The 20,183-nt window shown below is 39.9% G+C and overlaps 1 protein-coding gene across 1 annotated transcript in view; it reads left to right on the forward strand.

The window, feature by feature from the left end:
* cltca (clathrin, heavy chain a (Hc)) overlaps positions 1-20,183 on the forward strand; it is a 41,233-nt gene that overhangs the window by 389 nt on the left and 20,661 nt on the right. The window contains exons 2-10 of the mRNA XM_072658562.1: positions 9,862-10,069; positions 12,672-12,940; positions 13,057-13,218; positions 13,629-13,742; positions 13,848-14,021; positions 18,348-18,545; positions 18,792-18,992; positions 19,547-19,699; positions 20,000-20,122. Of these exons, the coding sequence (XP_072514663.1) occupies positions 9,862-10,069; positions 12,672-12,940; positions 13,057-13,218; positions 13,629-13,742; positions 13,848-14,021; positions 18,348-18,545; positions 18,792-18,992; positions 19,547-19,699; positions 20,000-20,122 (1,602 nt within the window). The remainder of the gene's footprint in view (positions 1-9,861; positions 10,070-12,671; positions 12,941-13,056; positions 13,219-13,628; positions 13,743-13,847; positions 14,022-18,347; positions 18,546-18,791; positions 18,993-19,546; positions 19,700-19,999; positions 20,123-20,183) is intronic.

Here is a 20,183-nt window from a genome sequence, read left to right on the forward strand (position 1 = left end):
ACTTCGTGTAAATCATCACGACTGTCCAACCTGATCGGTGTCTACAGGCTAGCTCACTCCCAAAAGGAAAATGACCTCCCATCAGCAGTGGGCCAGCTAAAAGCTAGCTAACGTTGACTGCCAGGTAGCTAGCTGCCTCTAATGAGACGCATGTAGGGTCATTTCAGAGCAGATACATTGATTTAGTTAGCTAGAAAGCTGTGTAGTTTAGTTGTAGATGTTTAACTCCGTGTAGGTTGTGCTGTTTCTTTAACTGGTAGAATTACAGAGGTGCTTTTGCTCGCTCGCACGCTAGCTGTTATTAAACTCAACATTGGCCAGGCTCATTGATTTATTGGTCGACAACCTTGCTCAGCACCATAATGTCTTCCTCTATCAGCTGTGGGACTAGTGCTGGCGTAACGTCGGCTTCAAAACTGTATTAAATATGTATTTTCTCAGAATGTACAAAACCTCGCCCGTGTTCCCATATACAGGGGATTGATTCAATATTCAAACACGTTGCTGCCAAAGTTTTTTTTGACTCTCTGGCATCTGTTTTTATGCCAGATTAGTGGCTCTCGTCCTAATTCCATGTATGACACACAAGACCTAGTAAAATGTATCCAACTGTACTTTCAGTCGATCGGAGCAGGTTTCCTAGTCGGCCCTGAACGTCAGTGCTCCCTGGCTGGGCTGTAGCAGGTGCACCACACTGCCACACCTCTTGACTTATGGCCTTAACCAAACACACAACCATTTCTGATTTTATTTGCATTAATGAATAACAGTTTCCACACTTGGTAACAGTGTTCACTTTCCCTAGGCTTATTGTTTGTCCATCATTAAACACCTTGCATTACTAGATCTGAATCGATGGGCACTAACCTTTCAGTTCACATTGGTGTACTGTTCACTTTTATGGTTCCTGTGAATTCAGTAATTTTACATACAGTGCACTCTTTTCAATATTAGGACAGTTTAGTACGGTTTAGTTTAGTTTAAAATACCTTTATTCTGTACTTTTCAGTTCATTGTAAAAAGACCAATGTATCAGCGGTCCCCATAAGTAGTGGCAAGACAGCGCTGCAATCTGAATGAATGAATGAATCAATGAATGGTCTGGTTTTGGTCTTTAAGTTTACAGTGCACACAACTAAAATGCTTGGGGTGTGCAAGAACACTCATTTGCTGAATACTGTTTTATTTTTGTTCCTTTCTTTTTCTTAAGCTTGATTGTGCATCTCCAGTAAATGCATAGTTTCTAGACCTTTGCGATTGAGTAATAGCAAAGGCCAAAATAGTAGTTATTTTTTAGTGGCTGTCTTAGCAGACCTCAATTTGCTCTGTGAAGACAGAGAGCATATCACTTCTGTGTCTGCAATAGTGCATTAATTGTCAAACGCTGGCCTTGTGTCCTTACCTTGTCAAGGTCATTTTATATGACAAACAAGCACTCCGAAGCAGGACGCTGCTCTTGAACATGATATTTACATAGTAGCCTGGAATGTTCTCTCTCTATCATGACTGGATTGCTGTTGGTCTGTTTCTTTCTCTGTCTCATGCAGCAGTAGCACTAATCCCATCACTGCTGGTCCTGATGATTGTTCGTTTTCAATTAAGCATAGACCACTAATAGTATTCAGGGTACATTGAGCGAAAAACAGGGGTTTATGGTGATTGTCTATGCAAGTGTCATAATGAAGGGGGCATCGGGTTTTACAAGGGTGAATTGCTCAATGCTTGTTGTACCTGACCTTGCTTAACGCTCCCAATAAGGTTGTCACACATAATGTATTGTTGCACTTAGTTATCAAAGCTGAGCTTTAGTTCAGCTCAGTATTAAAGTTGTTAGAGTGGGGGGTAAAAGACTGTACTTCCATACTCACACTCTCTGATTTTGCTTGTCTGACCTCCTAGCTTGCACTTTTGTATATAATCCATTTGTACAGCTAGGTTTTCTTCTTTGTTTCAAGTAGACATATGAGCTTCATATGAAAACGACATAGCTGCATTGTCCATAGGCCGAATAGCTCAGTTTTTTCCAACATAAGCAACTTATCAGGCTCGCTCTCGCGCTCTCTCTCTCTCTCTCTCTCTCTCTCTCTCTCTCTCTCTCTCTCTCTCTCTCTCTCTCTTACACACACACACACACACACACACACACACACACACACACACACATACACAAGACAAACACACATGCCCAACCTAAATGACTACTGTTACAGTGTTGGCGCATCATATGATTTCAGTGGAGACACAAACTGAAACACCCCCTTATATCCTTTCAGTGGGGGTCAGGCTAGAACCAGCACGAGTTTAAAAAGAGCTTATGGAAGCTCCAAGTTCAGCCACTCATGTAGTTGCTGTTAAATTATTATTCGCCTAAATATCTAACTAACATATTAATGCAAAATCGAATAATAAGGTGTCCACATTCTTTTACTTTAAGATTGCTAGTTAAATAGTTAAGTTGGACAAGCAAGCCTAAACATTGACACAGAACACAGAACTAGTATCAAGTTGGAATTTTGAACGAAACTTTAGCTCTAACCTGTACTCTTTAATGAATACGAAGCCTGTTGTAGGTAGCCCCACACTGAACAGAGGCCTTTCAATCAGGAGCAGGTCATGTGGCTGTGAGGCGAGTGGTGAATATTTGATGTTTTACAGCAGTAGTACGGCATTTAATACTTCACCTTAAAGCATTTGATCTTTAAACTCTCACCTGCTAACCTGCTGACAACTCATGACTGCCTCATGTGGATGCAGCGTGGCAATTTTCATTGGTCTTCCCAGCAACATTAACCTATGGTAGGGAAGCTCTGTTGAAAGAGGTTGAGGATGGCAGGGTTGGTGGGCTGGGGGGGGGGGTGGTGGTAATGAATGTATATGTGCATTCCAGCTTTTCCCTTTCCCCTTCCCTTAGCTCTGTCTCATCTGCCACTACTTGACTAGTCACATGTCACCACCGGTCGCTTGGTCACCGTGGCGACGGCTGTGAACGTGTTGTTTCAGCTCGGTAGACAATAGATCGCCGCTTCCTGTTGTGGAGCAACGGTGGCAGTGCGCTGCAAGCCTCAGCACATTGCATATCCTTCCCTGCCCTTCCTTGATCTTTAGCTGGTGCAGGACGCAAGGTTATGTGCTGAGCAAGGTGCCATTTTTCCCTCGACAGCTTCAGAAAGGGGGTGAAAACAGCCGTTGAATTTCCTGTGGGACATTGGTAGTGGCGAAGAGGATGTGCACTCAGCGCTTTACAAGCCATGAATTTAAATGATGCACCAACTTATCTGTCCAAGATTAGGAGGCCTCTGAGTGCCAGAGTGCTTCCTTCAAAATGCTTCGCGATTAGGCTTTCGTTGAGGTTTTCGTTGCCGACAGTCGACCTTTTCACTTAAACTGATTTATGGCTGTGGGAGTGTAAAAACTCGCACTGTAAAATGTGCTGCTTAAGCTAGAATTGAGTTGCTGACGCTGTGGCATATGTGGCATACACTTGCCTTGCTTCATTTGTAGTAGGAACTCTCTCTGATCTGTTGTTGAAGTAAAGTGTGTGTGTGTGTGTGTGTGTGTGTGTGTGTGTGTGTGTGTGTGTGTGTGTGTGTGTGTGTGTGTGTGTGTGGACCGGCAAGCTGGGAGTGGGAATCTGCAGGCGTGCTCTTATGTAACCGGTGTGCGTGTTTGAAAAGACTCATCCCTTTCTCTGATGTCAGTTAAGACACATTGTGTTGTACCTCCTTACCAATGAAGATTTATTTTAGGGCTTGGCATTTCAGTCAAATTTGACATTTATTATATGAAGTCATTAAAAAACATATATAATCCCACCCAGGGATGTAACCTCTGCATACTGAATGCAGAATGATTCCACTTGACTTCTTATTGTTACTGTACTAAGTTAAACCCAGACCTAGATAGCATGGCTTGGAATGTATTCCCTTTCTTATAGAAGAACGTTTTAAATCTGTTTGAGGGGCGTGTAAAAAAAACACATGACCTTCTTGTTCATGGAGCTTCCCAGTTTAGATTTAAACTTATGGAATTCTTCTGTACCAAACTTACCCAGCCATGCCTTTTTATGGACTGTGCCTTGTGCACTGGGGCACAGTCATGCTATAACAGAAAAGGGCCTTCCCCAAACTAGGTTGGAAGCATAAAATTGTTCACATAAAATGTATTGGCATCCTAAAGCTCCCTTTACTGGAGCAACCCCTAAAAACAACCCCACAGCATTATCCCTCCTTCACCAAACTTTACAGTTGGCACAAAACAGTCAGGCAGGTAACAGTCTTCTGCCATTCACCAAACACTAACTAATTGATCAGACTGCCAGATTCATCACTCCACAAAACTTGCTCGAGAGTCCATTGCTGGAATGCTTTACACCACTTGGCATTGTGCTTGTTGATGGAAGACTTGCATGCAGCTGTTTGGCCATGGGAACCCATTGCCATGACACTCCTGGCATACGATTTTTGTCCTGATATTATGAACTCTGCGGTTGCTGTTTCAGCACTCGGCAACCCTGCTATGTAACTTTACTTGGTCTGCCACATTGTGGCTGAGGAGATGTGATTCCAAAACGCTTACATTTTTCAATAATACCACTCAGCTGATTGTGGTATAGCTAGGAATGAAGACATTTCACAGACTTCTTGTGATAGTACCATCTTATTACAGTACCACTCTGGAATTCAGTGAGCTCTTTAGAATGACCCATTCTTTTACTAATGTGGGTAAAGGCAGACTGCATGGTTAGGTGCTTGATTTAATACACCTAGGGCAATGTAACTTAATGACACACCTAAATGTCTATCCATATAGTGTATATTCCGATCTATATAAATAAATATAAAATATGTATATGCACAAGCATCTATTCTCAGCTTCATCAGTAGCAGATTTATCACACATTCACTTGTTCGTTGTTGACTCTCCTACTTTGATTCTTTTGGTTGGGTTTGGTTTGTGCCTTAGTGGGGGGGCTTTCTAAACAGAAACCCATTGGTTTGATTTTATTACCTAATTCTTAGCTGTAAATCTCATTTATGTGTAGTCTTAACACTAGGCTGTGGTTTTCTTTTCAGATTTCCAAATAGACAGTGTAGTACAGAGACAATATAGTAAGATATGCAGATATCGGTGAAAGCCACCGATCTGGCAGAGGAGTTGCAATTCCACACTCAAATTTTCTTCTCATTGGTTTTCAGCACTCAGCTCTGATCTTGAAGTGTCAGGAGAAAAAAACACAGGAAGTTCAAGAGTCCAGGTATACCTTTTAGATAGCAGCTCATCAAGCTTCCTCCAATGCAGATAACATTTTACAGTTGCACTGTTCACCCAGAGCATTATTAGCCCATCAAATCTCCTGTTTGAGGCTAGAGAGTAGAAGATTTTTCAGTTCTCTTTCAAAATAGAAAGTTAGCTTCAGGATCAGTCTTCATAACCTGTTGGTCAATGTTAAAGCAGGCATTTTCTCCTCGGGAACTTTCTTGTAGCTGCATTATTTAAGTTCCTAGACAGATTTGACACCTGCCTTAGTTTTGTAAGGATTTTTTGGAATGTTTCTGGGTGAATGTAAGCCTACAAGGTGTCACTGTGTTGGGGAAAGTGTCAGGCAGTGAGCTTTGCTAAGATGTAGGTCATCTCGGAGGGGGAATAAATGTGTTATTTCTGACTGTGTGTATGTGTGTGGCGCTACCCTGAATCACATTTCCCTTAGGACAGGCGCTGCAGCACAGAGACGTATTGTCTTACGTTTACTAGCGTTTCTGTCTCTCTCGCGTCATGCACTATGCGACCTGGCAAGGGCAGGGCTTCCCTGCAGCCAATAAGAACATCATGTTCTGTGGTGATGTCATCAGCGACATGGCGGGCAGGACACTAGCGTCCAAACAAGCCTAAAAAAAGGGTGAACTAGAAAAGGAGTGTTTAATGCTTCAGTTACTGTTTGTTTCTTTTCTTAAATGATTAAAAAAAACTCACTGAGCAATTTATTAGGAATTAGGTTCCCCTATGCTAATCAGCCAGTCATGTGACAGCAGTGCAATGCATAAAATCATGTAAATTTCATCATCAATCCTGCCACGCTCAGAGTGGCAGGATTGATGATGAATCGCATTTTTGGAACATCGCTGTTTAAACCTGTCCAGTAGAACACCTTTTGGGATGTGGGAGATGAGCGATTCACAGAACTGAAAAACACCTGAAAAAATCTGCATGAATTTTATGGCCAGTCATGTAAACATGGACCAGAATCTTTAAGGAGTGTTTCCGGCTTTTTGTAGAATTCGTACCATGAAGAATTAAGGCTGTTTTGAGTGCAAATGGAGGCCCTACCGGTACTAGTCTTCCTGATAAATTGCTTGGTGAGTGTATAATGTCAAGCTTCAGCAGAGTGTAAAGGTGGAACTTCCTGCTCCTTTGTGGCAAAGTGGAATGTGGGTGTGGATCTTGGGCGTGTCTCTCTGCTTTCTTTATTGGTGAACTGTTCTGATCTGTTCTGTTGAGATCTTCTAAAAAAAAAAAACTAGGTCCTGTTCTCTGCTTTCTGACCATAATGCTGGAAGTAAAAGAGTAAATGTACTATTTAGGAAAGTTTTTTTGGCTCTGATTAAAGTTGTGCCCTGCACACTGTATTTACAGTAATGAAAGTAGTATGTATATTATTATTGTATTTTAAGTCTAATTATAAGTTCATTACTGTATAAAACAAAACTGTGTGTGTGTAACACCCCCCCCCCCAACTGCCTGCCATGAGGGCAGTAAAATATGTAAAATATGGATTTACTGACGGTGACACTGCTGCTCATACCAAAAAAAAAAAGCAGATGAAGACGAGTGCCCAAAAAATGTTTGATCAATGATCATCTTCAATAAAATGAACAAATTCACAGATCAAGGCTGTTGGGTAATTGACCACAGCATGGCTATCGTTGTATTGTGATAAATTGTTATTGTGGTAACAATATGCTTTTCTCAGCATGTGGAGGAGACTGACCGTGCTTAATAAACACTGATCAGCTGCAGGTTTCTTTACAAACAGTGTAATTAGACTGAATCTGTTGCAACTGATGTTTTTAGTCTGTGATTACATGTATTGTGATATAGTATTTTTACCATATCGCCCAGCTCTACTACTTCCCATTTCTTAAGTTTCTGTTCTGCCCAGCACAGTAAAAGCATCACGATAATGGCCTTCAGCAGAACATCTCACTGTCTTCCAAACAATCTCCAAGGCCTTGTGTCTTTGTCACTGTGACAGAGATAGACAAAGCTAAAGAGAGTGCATATTAAAGGTCATATCGCTCTAAAGTATCAAGTAATACGTTTGTGAATAAACAGTTTAATAATAAGAGTGTAAAGGTGTGGTTGTCTCTGCAGTCATTCCCAACAATGTGGTCTAATTTTATATTGTGAAACTCACTCCTTTGCATTATACCCTATTTATCATACCCAACTAGTATGATCATTAGTTTTATTGTACTGTTAACTGTAAATTTAGGGGACTTCTATTGAACATATTTGCCCTATTCTGTCCACAAACCTTTCATTTTGACCATAGGTTTCACAAAAGCCATAGGTTTGTGAGCTCTGCCCTCTTGTCCAACATTAGCTTTCCTTGGCATTATGGTTTCTCATGTGCAGCAAGTGAGATTATGCAAGGGCTGCTGTCACTCTTGCGCTCGACTGTCAGCTCTTATTCCTGTCATCTCCTGTGTCTGGCAGCTGGTAGACAGTTCTAAGCATTTATATATTTATTTATTTATTTGAAGCTCACTCCCTTGAGTTCCTCTCCTTGCCGTTGGTAATCTGTGTGATGAGATATGGAAGGCGGGGCTTTGGCTGCCTTTTAGTATTAAGTGCTACTCCCATTTTCAGTAGCAGACAGACCTCTATATAGTAATATCCTGCAGTAGTAACCTGTAGTCCGTTATGCCGCTGCATCATTCAGTTATGTCACGTGTGTGTCTGTTCTCATTTCATTTTTTTTTCCCTTTCATTTTTAAAATTTTTTTTTAATTTCAAGCATTCTGTCAAATCATCTGCTAGGCACCTGAGAGCAGGAGAACTTTTTTTTTTTTTTTTATATAATAATGAAACCATCTGATAGTGTGAGTTGCAGCATGTTCTAGCAGCCTCTGTTTGCCACTGTAGCCTCTGCTTTGCTGCCTTAGGCTTTTTGAAGGCTGCAGACCATGTGCTTGGGCTGCCAGGTCGAGCCTTGTAGACTGTAGAATTGTCTTTTGAAGCAGCTGGTGTGGTGGTGCAAAGCTGGCGTCCCACTGCCTCTTTACTTGGCTTTAGTGTTTGCTTTCTATTCTCATCCGCTCAAACATGGTTTGTCAGGGTAGAATGGGTCAGGAACAGACATGTATAAAGTACTAGAGACCCAGACTTGAGTAAAGGTACAAGTGTTCTTTAAGCTCTAACTCCAAGTGTTTAGCATTTTGTTTACTTAAGTATTGCAAGTAGTTTATTATAAAATTTACTACTTAGGTACTGTAAGTAAAAGCACAAGTATTGTGTTATGTAGTAATTACAAAAAGCAGGCAAAAGTTTGAATATCATAGTCTAAATATTATTACAAATGCTTAGACGTGATTGACTGTCACAAATCCTTTGGCTGCAGTACAAGGACAGGAATGTAGAAGACTGAGTACATGTACAGTCTTCAATGAACTCTCTCAACAAACTTGCCCAAAAGAAAGGCTAAACACAATTGACAACAACCTGCCACATACAAGTGTTTCGTATTTAAAAACAAGTGAGGAGAGCTCCTTAAAACGCCAAGCTCAACAAAGCTACAACTAAAAGATCTCTGGCCATTAGACCACATACAAGTACTTACATTACATTACTTTTAAGGCGTCTAGTAGACGCTCTTATCCAGAACGACTTACAAAAGTGCTTTGCTAGCACCTCCTGAGGTAGTCAGTCAGTTGTGGATTTTGAGGTGCCCAAATCTTTGTACAGTGGCAGTTTCCTTTTTTTGCACTCAAAAATAAATAAATAAAATAAAAATAAAAATGTTCATCTTGTACTTACTTAACCGTTCACAGTGGCACAAATTTTGAACAAAGGTGCCCAAACTTTTAAATGATTCTATATGTATGAGACTTGTCTGTTTTGATTAGTAGTAATGTTGGGCAACTATCGGCAGATAATGGTTATCTGAGAAATTCTGTTCCTATACTGTAACAAATAACACACAGTCCCATTGTGTGAGGTCATGTTGGCTGTGCTTTGTGGGAGTGGAGTGTTGGAGAATAGTTTAAGTATGATGGCCTTAGAGCTTAAAGGGTCAAAATGTTGGATGGGTATCTGTGTTTGCCCAGTACTCAGTATTTCAGTAACAAGTAGTGGGTGATACCATTAGAAAATTCTTTCTTTGTTTAAATTTGTTTTGAGTCAGTTTCCTAGTGTGTATGTGTATATATGTATGTATGTATGTATGTATATATATGTATGTATGTATGTGTGTGTGTGTGTGTATATATATATATATATATATATATATATATATATATATATATATATATATATATATATATATATAAATAAATAAATAAAAATTCTCGATAGGCCTGAACCACCATGACCCTGACCAGGAAGCGCATTAGATGGAAGATGGAAGTCTAAACACCCTCTTCAAAGTGGCACAAGAGTTTATCGGTCACCTGTGAATGTTATATGTTGGGGAAAAATTGTCCTTTGTCAACATCATTTAGCCATATGTTGGACGACTGTGACCTTTGGTACATATAGACAGTTTTGTGCAGTGGTTTTGCATTACAGGCAGTTCAAAAATAAATTGTGACCGTCTTGACATTGTCTTTTTATTAATTAATTTATTTATTTATTTTCCCCCCACAGCTCCAAAACTTGGGAATCAACCCAGCTAACATCGGGTTCAGCACTCTGACAATGGAGTCAGATAAATTCATCTGCATTCGGGAAAAGGTTGGTGAGCAGGCACAGGTGGTGATTATTGACATGGCCGACCCAAATAGCCCTATCCGTCGACCAATCTCTGCAGACAGCGCCATCATGAACCCAGCCAGCAAAGTCATCGCCCTTAAAGGTACAAGTTCTTCATTTTTAAACAGTTCTTTTTGTGTTGAACATTACTGGAAGACTTCATAAAATAGAAATGTGTTGGTACAACATTTGTTTTTTATTTCTTTTGTAATTGTTTTTTCAAAAATGATTTATGTATTATTATTATTATTATATTATATCTTATTTATTTATTCATTTTTTATTACATTTAGTATTACTGTATCAGAACGTTTTTTGTTTTAGTCTTGCTGAGCCTCATAGTCTCATCCATGCTTGCGTATGTAGTTGTTTTTACTTTTTTGTTTTTACCTCATACCATTTGTGGACAGATGTTTTACAGTGTTTTTCTAAATTTAGTCAGCATTTAGGCTAACAGTTATAATAGGCGATAGTTTGAGTTTTGTCCTGCAGTCATAATTGCTTTGTCTGTTTGTTTTTTTTGTCTGTTTTTGTTTGTTCTTGTTTTATTACTGCTTTCTTATGTGTATGCAGACGGTGAGTCACTATTTAAGTACTATATCTTGTGGAAGTTACAATCCTGTTTTTCAGATTTTTGGAAATTTAGGGAATTTACTTATTGTGTACATTTTTAGGTATTTTGGAGAAATAATGCACATGTTAAATGTTTTGTAGCCTAGATCAGTGTTTCTTAACCCTGCCCTTCCTGCTCCCAACACACCTGATTTAACTAATTGACTCATTAACAAGCCTTTTCAGACATGTTTTAGACTTGTAGGGAGTCCATTAAAATGTGCAAAGCAGGGTGCCTCCAGGACCAGGGTTGAGAAACACTGGCCTAGGTTGATATTAGTTCCAGTGTACTTACTTACCATTTTTGTTGTCTAATTTACAATGTAATATTAATTTAATATAATGTAATAGTTATTAATAAGTTATTAGTAAATTTTAAATCTTACACAATACAAGAATTTGTCAAGAAAGTCCATATTTTTACCTATGCCTACATGACAACATTTTTAAATTTTTTAATTTCTTGTTTTTTGTAATATTCCTTAAATGTTAGCTGATTTGTAGATCGATGTGCTTGACCATGCAGCACCGTTTGGCCTACTTGAGCTAAACAGGATTTAACTTTCACAATTTTCACAGCGTGAATGTGCGCATCATATCAATTTTTCTAAGACATGTAATTGATGCAGTATCAGTTGGGCCGTTAATGCGTCGTCCGTTTTCTCCTTTCTTTGTTTTAATTGAAATTTTAAATTTTTCCAATTTGTTTTGCTTGCCATTTTAAAACCTGTCCTTCACCTTCTGAGTGTGACTGTCTGAACAAGCATAAAAGTGTGTTCCTTTTACAGTAGTTATATGGGGTTAAGGAAGGGTTTATTATTTTTATGGTTCTTGTAGTTGTTCATAGTCCTTTTGGCCAGTGGCTTCGGTTTATTTCCGGCTCAGAGCTAGTCGGTGGTTCTTTGGTTGTTGCTCACTTAAAAGCAGGTTTACTTTATTTGATTTTCATGGCCTTTTTCTTTGGTCTGCAGTTCAGCATGCGCTAGTTGTTTAAAAAGACACATTACTCTGCTGTCTTTGTGCAAAAACGGCATGATCATTTGAACTGTGATCAAGTTAATTATTGTCCTGCTGTAAGGCTTTTTATATTTTTTTTTTGCTTTACCTGATGTTCAGATTCAAACTTCAGTATAATAATGTAATGATTAGTTATGCTTTGTGTAATAGTCGATTCTTGTAGATTCTCGATAGCAAATGTTTCTGACTGTCACTGTAGAGGCTTATGTTCGAGATTGTAGTTTAGTTCCCAGTGCTTAAACAATCCTGACAATACTGATTGCAGACAGACTGAATCCCACCCTGTAGTTATTATTTCTAATGCTTTGTGCTTGAAAGAGGCATGTCATGTGATCATTGGGTGATGCTGGAATCATATACTCACATGCCTTAAACATGTTAATCCGCTTCAGTCAGTGTGCAAAATCATGACTAAAATTCTGCCCGTTAATGCTTTGGTTTTTACCCCACTCTGCAATGATTTTATGATCTTATACAGAACAACTTCTGGCCTCAAATTAAATGCTACCTCTGCAGAAAACACTCCTTGCTGCTTATCTAAAGACATTCGCACTCTTGTGGCTCTGAGCCCCCTTTGTACATTTAAATATGGTTTGAAAACTCTGAATTCAAGTACTTGTAGATACATGTCTGTTGGAACTAAGGCAGGTGAGTGGAATAATTGGCTTTGTTTCTCTTCCTTTAACACCCTTAATGTAACCCAAACCAGCCAGTTAAACTGTGGCAATATATTAGGGGTGAAATTAGCAAACAGTGTCTAAATTCATCCAGACATCCTTGTTTATTCTCGTAAAACAGGTCTTCTACCTAATTGCAGATAATATATTTTTTCTGTTCTCTAAATGTTGCTTTGTTTCTTTCCATTCTTTGCCTTGTCCCTATCTTCCTGCTGTACTAGATCTTTCTGGTCATGGTGTGCTTGCCTGATGCCATGGCTATCAATTTGTTCTACTTTAATTTGATGATCTGTGGAATTTGGTGTCTTATTTTCAAGCAGAGTTTCTGTGTGTTGAGTTGCTCTTGGGTCCATCAGACTCCCTTCAACTTCTGTGTGTCCTATTTTTACCCCTTAATAGCTGCCAAAACCCTTCAGATTTTTAACATCGAGATGAAGAGTAAGATGAAGGCCCACACCATGACGGATGATGTCACTTTCTGGAAGTGGATCTCCCTGAATACTGTAGCCCTGGTGACCGATAACGCCGTCTACCATTGGAGCATGGAGGGAGACTCTCAGCCGGTCAAAGTCTTTGATCGCCACTCCAGTCTGGCAGGCTGCCAAATCATCAACTACCGCACCGATGCCAAGCAGAAATGGCTCCTCCTCATTGGCATCTCAGCTCAGGTACACAGACCACCCATGTTGTAGAAATCCATTTTTCATTTATTTTAAAAAGTGTCTTTTGAAGTGATAGTTACTGATATTTAATGTTTTTTTAAATTGTTTTTATTTTGTTGCAGCAAAACCGTGTTGTCGGGGCAATGCAGCTGTACTCTGTAGACAGGAAGGTGTCTCAACCCATTGAGGGCCACGCTGCCAGCTTCGCTCAGTTCAAAATGGAAGGGAACACCGAAGAGTCAACTCTGTTCTGCTTTGCTGTCAGGGGCCAGGCTGGTGGAAAGGCATGTCTGCATATATATCTACTAGTTTAATCACAGGCACACTGTATTATTACAGTTTGTTTAAACAAAGTGTGTAGCATGAAGTGTTAGTATTGTAGTATCAACAATCAATAATAGAAATTGTAGTCAACACTGTTTTTGAGACATAGCCGGTAACTACTTTTACCTTTTTTGTGTAAGTAACAGTAACATCTAATGATGGCGTATATAAAAATTGTAGCCTTATATAACACCTTTAATGCAAAGATGATATGAAGAATGAGATTTAAGACACATGCCATAATGTCACAAAAAAGAAACACATTAATTGTTAATGAGACATTTGTTTCTGTGCCTCCATGTTACCGTGTTTGACCGGGTTTTGTATAGTTAATTGAACTAAATGCTGAATGATGTCTTCTGGAATTTAGCTTCATATCATTGAAGTGGGAACTCCACCGACTGGTAATCAGCCCTTTCCAAAGAAAGCCGTGGATGTGTTCTTCCCTCCTGAGGCTCAGAATGACTTCCCAGTGGCCATGCAGGTGTGTAGCTGCTGGTGTGCAGTCAATACAATGAAGTGTTTAAGCAGTAAAACGTTTAAATATAATCTTCAGTAGTTTTAAAACCGTGTCTGTTCTTTTAAACAGATCAGCCCCAAACAGGACGTGGTGTTCCTTATCACCAAGTATGGCTACATCCACCTGTACGACCTGGAGACAGGCACCTGCATCTACATGAACAGAATTAGCGGGGAGACCATTTTTGTTACTGCGCCGCATGAAGCCACTTCTGGGATCATTGGTGTCAACAGGAAAGGACAGGTATGCATATGATCCCTTTAGTAGGTTCATGAGACCCTTGTTAGTCCTCTCTCTCACGTGAATCTATGTAGATGTTTCTGGGTGGGCATTTGTGTTTACATTTCGATGATTAATTGTGGGGTGGTGTCTTGGTAAGGATTAAGTAAAGCCATAAATGATGGGATTAGCTTTAAATATACTCCAAAAATGTTCTACATGCATGTCTCCATCTGAATGAGCTGTAAAAGAGATTTTTTTTTTCCTGGTCCATGTTGTAGTTTAAGCCAGAATAAAAGCTTAATAGGAGTTTGGAGAGGACACTGACTCTCAATGTGCTTGCAATAGAACACTGCGTTTTTGGTTTATCAGTATCAGTTCATCCAGGAATTTGCAATCTTGTAATCGCCAGAATTCACCCAAATTCAGCATTCTTGCAGTGTTGTAGCATGGTAAAATGACATATATACACCTGAATTGCTCCAGGACCCCATTTAATGGACCAATGGGATAAATTTAATCCCATCCAAATGGGACTTTTGGAACAGTTTTAGTATTTATGTTTGTTTTTGGATTTTAAGTTAATTTCATTTAGGTATAATTAATGCCCAATTTATTTGTTTATGTATTTATTTATAAATGTAATTATTTTTATAGAATTTTTTTAATCAAAGGTTTTCCTTTTTTCTTACAATCTGGTACTGCCAATTAACCCACTTATTCGTAGCTCCCCCTAGCACTTGCAAAGCTTCTGACACTAGGAGGATGAGGGCTTAACACGTGTCTTCTCTGATACATGCAAAGCCATAGTGGCAGTGCATGAGACCGCTGAGCCACACAGAGCCCTTTCCAGTTTGACAGGGACTGACTAAGCTATACTTAAAAAGGATGCAATTAAGAGACAAACTTTCTCTCCTGAAATATGACTCCAATATGACAATATATGGAAAAACCCCCGAGTGAATCATCTTCAGTTTACTGAAGCTCAGTGAAAGTAGTTCTATTCCATTCCACATAGAACTGTGACAGAGTGATACCTGATATGCACTTCCAGGCTATATGTGGTAATTTGGTGAAATTGCACTCATATATTGTTCTGTACGAATTGACTGGTCAAATGACTTGTCAAATGATTTAGTAAAACTGTCCTCTAAGCATTTAACATCTCTCTGTTCTATACCCACTGTCCAGAGCTCTCCCCTCCTACACCGGCATGCATTTCACTCTTCTTCATTCCTACCTCTCAAGGCTGAGCCTAGAAGAACAAGGCCGTAACAGCCAAAGTGGCCTTGCTCAGTGAAACTAATCATTGAAGGATCCTTCACCTCCCCCAACACATTTTAGCATGCCATTGACTGAGCTAATCAGGTGTTTAGTTTCTCAGGTGAAGCAGTGGCTACATTCGCAACCTCCTTTTTTGTCCTGTGTTCAGTTATGGGGAATTTTCTAACAGGCCAGGTTGGGCTGGACCATGAATATTTCAGCGGGTGACCGAAAGCTGATCTACATGGTGTCAGTGCTTCCAAACTCAATGGTGGTGTTGGAGAGTACTGTTACCTTGCTCAATAATACACACATTCTGTCTGGGACAAGAAGTTGTTCCACTCACAGCAACAGCCACTAGTTATTAGTATGTAAATGGAAGGCGCATATATATATATATATATATATATATATATATATATATATATATATATATATATATATGTATGTGTGTGTGTATATATATATATATATATATATATATATATATATATATATATATATATATATATATATATATATATATGATTATATACTATTATATAGTGTGTGAGAAAGAGACTGAGTAAATATAGTTAATTGGTAGTTTAGCTTATTTAATTACTGTTTTGGCACAAGAGTGTGCTTATTTAGTTACAATGCACAAAGCTCATGATGGAGAATCTGTCGCGCTAAGCTTGTGACATGACACAGCCTTGTGCTTTAATCTCTGTAGTATGTATCCCAGCAGATTGTACATCCTGCGTCCTCAATCACAGTGAAGAGTGAAGTTTGAACAGGCAGGTTGGAGGTTGCTGTGTTTGCACTTAAAAGCACTATGACCTTGAGCATAAAGGAATCACTGAAAATAGCTGCAGCTGAGATAGAAACTGAGTGAACGGGAGAGGGACAGTGTGATAAAGAGAGGAGGCTGAGGGAGTATGAGTGAGTGTGTGTGTGTGCCAGATGTCATGTGATCATGCTGTGGGTGGCATTGACTTGCAGCCTCAGTCCTTTCAGCATGAACAGAGGAGGAGCCTGGTAATGAATCTCGGCCAATCATATTTTGTGAAGCTGAACACGTCACTTGCACTGGGAAATCATCTCTATCCTCCCCCACCATCTCCATTCTGCCAGGCTTACTACAGTGTTTGTGATTCTCAGCCTGTGTAATGTGACAGACACACACACACACTCTTGCTCATCCAGTAATGTGATCTATTGGTTCTTTGGCCCTTGCTTGTGGTAACTGTAGCCATTATAATGGGGGGAAAAAACCCTAAACACTGCTCGCTCTGTCAAATGATCATTAGACTACTTGATTGCTAAAGCTGGACTGTCAGGGGGCTGTAAAATGAAGTTTGTTACACATGTATAGCTAAAAAAATTTTTTTGTCGGTTTGTGTTGGAATGAAGTAACATTACAGGACTGGTTGTCACTCAGGGTGACTCACAGCTCCGCCCTATCGTCCTCTCTATGCCTGAAGCTTTTATTGACGTCAGTGGTTCTTCCCTTCTGCCTGCTGCAGTACTACGGTTTTCCCACCTCATTTGTTTTTCTCCTCACCCTTTTGCACGGTCCCCTCCATTCCTCTCACATTTGCACGCTCACTGTCCCCTCCATCTCCCCCATTCCTCTCACATTTCTCGCTTTCTCTTTTGTGCTGAAAAGCCATTGTCACAAAGAGTGCTATTTTTACTCCTCTTTTCTCTCCCTGGCTATGAGCTGACCCATATTGTTGGGGGTGGGTGGGCTGTGGTGGGTTGTGAGTGCCGAGCAGGGTGTATTCATGCGGAATAACAGCTGTAAATGTGACCCTGCTAAGGCTGATCCACTGACTGCATGTTTGTTTAAACGCTTGTGGTACGCGTATTGCCTGCTGCAGGCACACATGCGTCATGCTGTGTCTGAATACATGGTAAGTTGTGGGAGCTGCTGTTGAGTGCAGTCTGTAAAGCTGAACAGAACTCCTGGTGGGAATTATTTATTATTTTGATAATTGCACACCTGTTCAGGCTATATATATATTGTAATGCCCACATCATCTCCCTGTAGTGGCTGGATCATGTTTCATGACAGATAATTACACACCTGTTCAGGCTGTTTCTCCAAAACGACAATCTAAGAAAATCTTTTGTTTTGGTATTTTGACCTTTGTACTGCCTAGGAACGGTTTGGAACGCAAGTGAACCACAGAATAATTTGCCCAAGTTTGACCATATGATGTGGAATGTGGTTTTTTTTTTTTTTTATTTTATTTATTTATTTATTTTTTTTTTGTTGCTGTTCCTTTTTACAGTACTGATTCCCTTAATCTGGATACAGAGCTGTAGTGAAAACATACAGTTTCTTACGTGAGTGAAGCGCATGGATAAAACCGCTACAGTTTGTAAATGTTGCGCCACAAGAGCTATAAGGCAGCACATCGAGCAAAGCCACACATCTGCAGCATCATCACTCTGGTGTGTGAGTGGAGCGCAGAGTTATATTGGTGTGAGGCCTAGGAGTCTGTGAGGCATAGACATGGCCTGAGAGGACAAAAGAGAAGATCAAGTTAGTCAACTTTAGAATGATGGACTCCACTGTTAATACAAAAATTGATCGCACAAGAGGGAGGCGATCAGTCCACACAACTGCTACATCCCACAACAGAGTGTCAAAAGAAGTCGTTAATACAAACAGAGCAGACACACAAAATATGATGTCTAAAATGCCTCACATTTGGTGATCCAAAACATTTATGGTCATGGAAAAACTGAAGGAAAATGTTTTTTTTTTTTTTTTTTTTTTTTCCCTTTTCTTTTTTTTATTGTGTTATTTACTGTTTTATTACTACTACTTTGCACAACCTTGGTTTTAGAAATTGACAGGAATAAGATATTGGAGTTGTATTTATCTTTTATATTAACAGAGAAGTTTATTTAAAATGTTCATTGTTGAATGAAGGTATTTATCTTCTTTGTCTTCACTGTTAAAAGCTGATGTAGCTGATGGCTACAAAAGAGTTATTTGGTAATTTGAGCGATTCAAAATAGTGTGTGTGTGTGTGTGTGTGTGTGTGTGTGTGTGTGTGTGTGTGTGTGTGTGTGTGTGTGTGTGTGGTCTAGGTCTTGTCGGTGTGTGTGGAGGAGGAGAACATCATCCCCTACATCACCAACGTCCTGCAGAACCCTGACCTGGCCTTACGGATGGCTGTGAGGAACAACCTTGCTGGAGCCGAAGAGCTCTTTGCCCGCAAGTTCAACAACCTGTTTGCTGGAGGCAACTACTCAGAGGCTGCCAAAGTAGCAGCCAATGCTCCAAAGGTGTGTGTGCGCATGTGCGTGGATGGGCGTGTGTTAGGATTGTGAATGTATTCTAGTAATCCAATTTTAGAGCAGTTTCAAAACATTTTAAACAGAAGGGCGCAGCCACTTATAGTGCTTAAGAGAAGCTTTACTGACTTACATATAATAACAAATATATTACTTTATTTGTGTGTGTGTATGTGTATTAATGTCTGTGTGAATGTATGTTTCTGTCTGACCCACTTCTGTGTTTGTTTGGTTCAGGGGATTCTACGCACTCCAGACACCATCCGGCGGTTTCAGAGTGTGCCTGCTCAGCCAGGCCAGACCTCTCCTCTGCTGCAGTATTTTGGAATCCTATTGGACCAGGGCCAGCTCAACAAGTTTGAGTCTCTGGAGCTGTGCAGGCCAGTCTTGCAGCAGGGCCGTAAGCAGCTGCTGGAAAAATGGCTGAAAGAGGATAAGGTATGCAAGCAGAGGGAGAGCGAGATAAGGTCAGAGGGGAGATTAGAATCAGGACACACACACACCCTACTGGGAAGCCCTTCCTGTGGGAGTGCATCTGTATGACTGGGAGTGTACTTGTGTGCAGTGCATTGGAGAGAGAACACTGTCAGTGTATAAGAGATTTGTTTGTGTTTGAGCGAGCAAGAGAGGGAGAGAATGTTATCTAAGATGTTTGTGCTGTTTTGCATGTGAGGTAATGTGTTTATGTTTGAGGACTATTTGGGTTTTCCCCTTTAGTGCCACAAAATGGAAAAAGAGATGGCCAAATGTGGACTTTCTGTGAACTGCATGCACTTCTCAAAACCTGCCCCAGTTAATGGGCAAATGTATTGATCTACTCCTGTTACACTAGATTGTAAGAATAGAATCTGTGTTTTCCATTTGTGTCTACAGTTAGATTGCAACCCATATGTTAACATGTACATTTTTTCCCCCCAAATGCACTGTTTATGATATACAAACAAATGGATCATTTTAGTCTTACTACAAAGTATGTGTGTGTTGTCTTGTAGCTGGAGTGTTCTGAGGAGCTGGGAGATCTTGTGAAATCTGTAGATCCCACCCTGGCTCTCAGCGTCTACTTGAGGGCCAATGTCCCTAACAAAGTCATCCAGTGCTTTGCTGAAACTGGCCAGTTCCCCAAAATTGTTTTGTATGCCAAAAAGGTAAGCTGACAAGTTAGTACCTACACTTGAGAGAAAGTCTATAGTTGGTGACTAATTTGATGTTAGTTTATATATTTGAATTCTCATTAAAGGCCTGTATGTACACCTTAAATTCTCAAGTCCTGTTTATGAACCCATACAATTCCTCACTCTCAAACAACACAAGTTACATATTACTTTCAAAATAGTTACTGAAAAATGGATACGAAGCACCAAATTTAAATTCAATAACTTGATAAAAATCCAAACTCTGAAATGTGTCTAGATGTTCAAAAGGTTAAGCTTGTCTGTTATTCCTAGGTGGGCTACACTCCAGACTGGATCTTCCTGCTGAGGAATGTGATGCGAATAAGTCCAGACCAAGGTCTACAGTTTGCGCAGATGCTGGTGCAGGATGAGGAGCCACTGGCTGACATCACACAGGTGGGGAGGAGGCCTGGAAAACGGTTGCTTTAAAAGGAAAATGCTAATTACTAATGACATA

The sequence above is a fragment of the Salminus brasiliensis genome, chromosome 16 (assembly GCF_030463535.1).
Source record: "Salminus brasiliensis chromosome 16, fSalBra1.hap2, whole genome shotgun sequence".
NCBI classification, from domain to species: Eukaryota; Metazoa; Chordata; class Actinopteri; order Characiformes; family Bryconidae; genus Salminus; species Salminus brasiliensis.